The sequence below is a fragment of the Papaver somniferum genome, unplaced genomic scaffold (genome assembly GCF_003573695.1).
Source record: "Papaver somniferum cultivar HN1 unplaced genomic scaffold, ASM357369v1 unplaced-scaffold_133, whole genome shotgun sequence".
Lineage (NCBI taxonomy): Eukaryota > Viridiplantae > Streptophyta > Magnoliopsida > Ranunculales > Papaveraceae > Papaver > Papaver somniferum.
Genome location: NW_020622492.1, coordinates 397733 through 403911, shown reverse-complemented (window position 1 = coordinate 403911; position 6179 = coordinate 397733). Strand labels below are relative to the sequence as shown.

General features: G+C 35.2%; 1 protein-coding gene across 8 annotated transcripts; it reads right to left on the bottom strand.

Annotated features, from left to right (window-relative positions):
- Positions 1–2345: 2345 nt before the first annotated feature.
- On the bottom strand, positions 2346–5164 carry LOC113333747 (maf-like protein DDB_G0281937). Of its 8 annotated transcripts, XM_026580161.1 has the most exons (10): positions 5061–5164; positions 4423–4494; positions 4272–4346; positions 4043–4126; positions 3573–3642; positions 3408–3499; positions 3227–3268; positions 3051–3131; positions 2738–2835; positions 2346–2667 (listed from the first exon to the last, which is right to left on the bottom strand). In XM_026580161.1, the coding sequence occupies exons 1-9, from the start codon at positions 5088–5090 to the stop codon at positions 2743–2745; spliced, it is 639 nt and encodes a 212-aa protein (XP_026435946.1). In that variant the 5' UTR covers positions 5091–5164; the 3' UTR covers positions 2346–2667; positions 2738–2742. The 8 variants fall into 8 exon arrangements, with proteins under 8 accessions (XP_026435946.1, XP_026435945.1, XP_026435952.1 ...); XM_026580160.1 differs by having other exon boundaries at positions 2346–2835; XM_026580167.1 differs by having other exon boundaries at positions 2346–2835; positions 4272–4339; positions 5061–5131.
- Positions 5165–6179: the final 1015 nt, after the last annotated feature.

Here is a 6179-nt window from a genome sequence, read left to right as displayed (position 1 = left end):
ACCGCAGGTATAACAAAGGAACTCAGAATCAGAATTCTGAAATTTCCTTGATGGGTGTGGGTTCTTGTTTTGATTAGTTTTTCCTTTCCTTTGGTTCTGGTCAGGTTTCATCGGTTTTTCTTAGGTTTCAAACTCGGTTGAGTCTGATTATTATTATTGGAAACGATAAGAATCTCTTCCTTTCTGTCTTGTTTCCGTGCTTCCTCTTCAACCCTGAGCTTAACAATCAAACTTTCAAGAGAAAATTCCTTAGTTTTATGACGCAAAGCATTACGAAAACCTTTCCAAGACGGGGGTAATTTATCAATCAATACAGATACTTGAAATTGTTCATCAGTTTTCATACCTTCCGTCATAATTTCATGAGATATTTACTGAAGTTCATGAGCCTGAGCAACGACTGATTTTTCATCCACCATTTGATATCTCAGGTAGCGGCTTACAGAATATTTCTTCGAGCCGGCTTCTTCAGTATCATATTTCTTCTGTAAGGAATCCCACACATCTTTAGCAGTATCAAATGTGGAGTAATATTCATATAGATCGTCAGACAAAGCATTCAGAATATAGTTTTTACAATAAAAGTCATTATGAATCCATTTTTCATAGGCTTTTTGTTTTTCTTCAGTAGTTTGGGTCACAACAGGTTCTTCAGTTGGTTGAGGAGTTGCACTTGTTGCGGCTGGAGATGTTATTTCTGCAGCTTCTGCATCTTGTGGATCAACTGGTTTGATGGAGGTCACCATCATGTGCAACTTCATCAGTTTGAGGTAGAAAAACAACTTTAGCTTCCATTTTCTGAAGTGAAGTCCTTAAAACTTGAACGACTTGTTGATATCAGCAACTGTTTTCTTTTCAGATTACATGGCAGAAAGATACGTCCTAAAATTGTTGGAACAATTGCCGATTTCACACCTGCAAAACAGAGATTAAGACACAAAACAAAGTGACGGTTGAGTCACGACCAGGTCGCTTTCTTTGGGACGTTTCGTGGCTCAGCCTTGAATTTTGTGCAAGCAGTTCTTTTCCGTCACAATGCCCCTAGGATAAAACAGCCGAGAAAAACTCTCTTTCGATCTCTCACGCACACAATGAGAAATTGATCACTTTTACTCTCTCTATTCTTGCTCAGTATTTTTGGTCTCTTGATTCTCAGAAAAACAATAGTGTAAAAACTTGTATCTTCTTTCTGTTCTCAAAAATGTTTTTATAACCAGGCAGTCAGTGCAGATTAATGGAGAATAAATTGGATTAATTGCTGCAATCAAAATTCCATTCGAAACAGTAAAAAACGGGCAAATAAATCATGTCATAATTAGCGCAATTAAAACATAATTAAGTGCAGTAAAAAAGGTTTGAAATAAATCTTTTAAAAACAGCAAAAATACTTTCCAAATTCAAGAGACCTCCCAAGACCCCCAAGGCCCTGCTCCCGGACTAACGTTATGCACAATCAGTAGGGGAGTGATTCGATCCTGGGACCTAACCCTCCAGCCCCAAAATGCTTAACCACTAGGCCAAGCTCGAATTGTTGGTATGAATGTACAAAAGAATTATTTTAAAACATATATCCCAACAGTATTTTTATGTCGAAGTTCAGTTCAATTCTTATTATCAATTTCCGATCAAAAATATTAAAAGTCTTCATTTTGTTTAGTAACAACACTATTATTACAAGTCTTCATTATATTGGACAAGTTATTTAAGATAATTTTTCAATCGAGTGCAAAAGATCGAATTACATAGTTGAGGAATTAGAGGAAATTAGAAGCTAACAGGGGGTTAGTCAATTGAGATTTGTGGAGATATTGAAAGAATTTTAGAGACTTCTAAAATCTCTTGTTAGGCAATAGAGACTTCTTCAAAATCTCAAACAATCTTTGTTACTGGATCGTGACTTTCAAAAAGTCTTTAGAATTCTCTGTTATTGGATTTGGAATTTGAAATCAATGACTTATGGTATTGAGAGACTTGTAGAGACTTTTATTACAAAACATACCATAAGTGGCTAAAAAAAGTCTCTCCTAAGTAGATTATATTTTGAGAGACTTTGTTCTTTCTCTTCTTTTTTAAGGATTAAATATCAAAATATTAAAAACAATAACCAAATAAGCTACAATTAAATTCATAAAAAAAATGAAAAAAATGAAAAATAAATAAAATTGTTATCTTCCAAACCCAATAAGTTTATTAGAGATTCAAATCCCTTCTGTTCGTCTCGTTCTGATTTTATTGGCAAAATGGTTACAATTTCTGTTAGTCATGCATGGACTAATACATTTTCATTGAAATATTCATATATTCATTTTGTAAAATAAACAAATGTATTGTTTGTCTAATATGTGTAAGCTGGAATTCATATATATTGTCTCAATGAATTACCATAATTCCTTGAAAATCATTCAGAGAGTCTCAAAATCTCTACACTTATGGAGAGTCACCCAAAACCCCTTGCTTAAAAAGTTTATGAATGTCTCTACTAATCCCAAATCCCAATTGACTAACCCCCTTTAAATAATGATTATATAAACGTACAGCAACAATAACAACAGCAGCAGTTTCCTCCAGCCTATCCTAAATAAGTCAAAAGGGTACTGTGACAGACTCTATCCCCATCATCTTCATCCTGATTGGAGACATCTTTAATTGTTGCCACCATCACCACCCCTGTTTGTCATGAACTAAAGCTGAAGAAATGAACAATAAGAACCATATATATATAGAGAGAGAGAATCACCAAAGTCAATCTGCGGGTACAGAAGGGATGAGGCTTTGGAATATGAGTTGTTTTACGAGAGCTTTGGATAGACCCATCACGCTATCTGTGGTTCCCATCTGCACAACATCATCATCATCATGAATCAATTTTGAACATTTCCATACAATGGTATGACCATGACAACTAATCAATTTTCCTAAGGTACAGAAAACTCTCTGACTCTTTATCCATGGAGTACATTTCCAAAGTGGAACACCACCATGAGTCCATGACCACAATTGTTATCTTATTTCTTTTATTAGTAGGCGTGAGCAGATAATAGAATACAGACCACTGTTTCAACAAAGGGCCATATCAGTGGATGCTCGAGCATTAGGCCTCCAGCAACATGAAGTACAATTCCTTCTTCAATCTACAAATAATCCTCAGAAATCATTTTTCTCATCCACTCGTGAAATTTGAGAATAACGGGAAAAAGGTAAGTACTTTGCTTTTTTAATGTTTTACCAAGTTATCAATGACCTCATCAGGTATATCATGAAAATAAACCTGCAGAGTATCCCCACATTCATTAGTCCGTCAAATTGTTCTAAGAACCCCATCAGCATGCATGTGAATATACTACTCGGAGCAGAAGTAAGAGCCAAGTAAATGTGGTGTAGGACAAGAAGAAGCATGAAACTAATACCTCAACCCTGTCATAGCCTCCTTTACTGATTCCCGTCTTAAGGTTGGTAACCAGTACAGAACCGACGACTGTTGCAAGTCCACCAGAATAGTCTGCGAATCATGTGAAGGTGAGCACACAACTAGCTATATTTAGTAACAAAAATGAATAATGATAAACAAAAACCTTTGAGAAACTGGCGCGCTTCCTCCTTGTCCGTTGGCTTTTCTCTGATTGCCCCCTCATAGACCACCACCTCCACATCAATTAAACTTATTAATGGGATATAACCTCAATAAGTAAACAAGACACTAAATGAATTTCAAGTTGATGTTTATGCCAATCTAGTTCAGTATGGTAAGACAACTTCACCCATGTAAGCTTCTCTATTTTCTTCGCACTTTTTTATTCTCATAAGTTATGGAATACATATAGATATCTACCCATTTACCAGAAGCTTCTAGTTTTACATGAATGAAGATTTTTTTGATCGTGATTTTTGTAACATTTCTATGTGCTGTTGTCAATCCCAATTCATACACATGCATGATCAATAAAAGCCAAAATCCCTTTCAAGTGCACAACTGTAAATCAAAAGTAATCAAAAGTACACCAGATTCATAACACTATAGCAACAAATAGGAACTGAAGTATACTGTATCTGCAGTGATCAGAAGTGTTGGTTCAGCATCCTTCTCAAGGAAATCAGAAAGCTGAAGCCTTGACATGATTGTGACCGCCTAAAAAGTGCAAAAGCTACTTTCACGGTAAGATACATGAACCAAATTGTGTCTTAACAATACTCCAAAAAAAGGGAAGAAGAAAAACCCACAAAACCATAACATACGATCCAAGGTTTAACTACAAGCGAAGGGAGACATTTACCTTTGCCTCCGCTAGAGCCACTACCAACTTCTCTGGCTTTTCCATCCGTATATTTTTCTCATCAATGTCTGCAGTCTAATTCATACTAAGACTTGACTTTCAATAGGCAATGACAAAGTGAATAGAAGCTAGTTTAGAGACTAGAGCTTACCAAGATTGTATATTCATACCCCATCTCAGTTAAAATTTCTCGCCGAGCCTTTGAGGATGATCCTAGTATTATCTAACAAACAACAAATCATATATCAGTACTAACATCCTCATACGTCATCATGATAGAAAGACTTCAACAGCAAAAGACCCTAAGATTCACATTGTAGCATCACAGCTTGTTACTTGCACAACATCAACGCAGTTTACAAAGACATAAAATTGGAAATACCCACATCATAAAAATACCAATGCTTGCCAAATCTTAATCTAATATAGCAAACTCTCCTTAACTTCGTGACAATATATTTTAAGTTCTCAATTACGGAGTAAGAGCTACTTACTACTCCTACTATTCTACTTGTTTGTGGAATCAAAACTACTACAATCTCTTTCAGATATCTAATTCTTTACCTCTTTATTTTTTTTTAATGAACTGAATAATTATGAAAAATCTGAAGCAACTTTATAATTTTATCCTATTTTGTGTTACTTATATATTATATAGGGTATATATTAACAAATCTCAGAAACATAAAAATAGCATAACTTTAAAAACATACAACAGTGAAGATGAAAAATGCAACCAAAATAGCGTTGCTTTGTATCAAGATGAACCATTAAGTATAACATACAAACCTTATACGATGGAAACCCGTTTCCAGACATCTCTTTTTGTGGAATCTCTTTTTGTGGAAGGTGGGAGATACTGAGCCAGAAGATACGGCTAAGCAGAAGGGAACCGAAAGGATTTCATTTTATCACTTTTGGAGTTGGGATATTTATGCCCATGTTGTATATTGGGTGGGAACATATAATACTCCCACCGTTCTTTCAAAAGAAAGACTCTCACTTGCAGAAACTAAGGTAGTTACCTTATAGGTGCTCGAGGGGATGCCTCTTTCTCATTCCCACAACAGATATACTCGGGCGAAAACTCGGTGAAACTGATTCATTAATTTTTCGATTGATTCTTCTTCTCGATTTCCTGCACATACATGATTTAGTTTCTTTTCGAATTCTTCGTCTTCTGTCCTGTTTTTTCATTATTTTTTCTCGATTATTCTCGTTTTAATCTCCTCTTATCATGTCTCTCTGAAAAGCCTATAAATCCTAAAAAATTTAATTGATTGCTTATTCTCTGCAAAAGCCTATCAATCTATTCTACTGTTTTATGATTATTTCTGCTTAATTTAATTGCAAATTATTCTTTATTCTCTTGCAGATTTTATCCCTTCACTCTTTCCCAAACCTGATTGGAAGGAATAGGGTTTATGCGGAAGCAGTTGAGGCATTGCAGCGGGTTTTCCTTGTGATTGGGTCTTTTTGATTCTGTCAGTTATCAAGAAGATTTGGGTTTGATTAATTGAAGATATTTGGAGCTCCTCAATTTTAATCATCTTTTCTTCGTTTAGTTCGCCTGGACGTGCAAGTAATTACAATTCAACACCCTTTCTAGAAATCATTACTATCTTTTGCTTCTCTAATTGTCTCATCACGAAGCACTGCAATTCAGCTTTTTCTCCAAGACTCTTGACTACAATTACTTTAGTCCCAAGTCTGCAGCATGATGATGAACACTTGGCGATTAGCTAATTTTCTATTCTTCATTCAGTTTATATCTCCTAAACACTACAGATTTATACTTTCCTCCACAGAATTTAACCTTCCAGAGATATATAGAAAGACTAAAAAAGTTATACTTCAAACTTTATACGCAAAAGTTATTATCATCCTCCTAAAGCTGATATTCATGTT

Coding starts and splice junctions, on each gene's coding strand:
- LOC113333747 (XM_026580160.1), bottom strand. CDS start 5,090: ATGTCTGGAAACGGGTTTCCATCGTATAAG. Junction 3,643..4,042: donor TTCTGATCACTGCAGATACA/GTATACTTCAGT, acceptor ATTGATGTGGAG/GTGGTGGTCTATGAGGGGGC. Junction 2,836..3,050: donor GGCCCTTTGTTGAAACAGTG/GTCTGTATTCTA, acceptor GATGTTGTGCAG/ATGGGAACCACAGATAGCGT.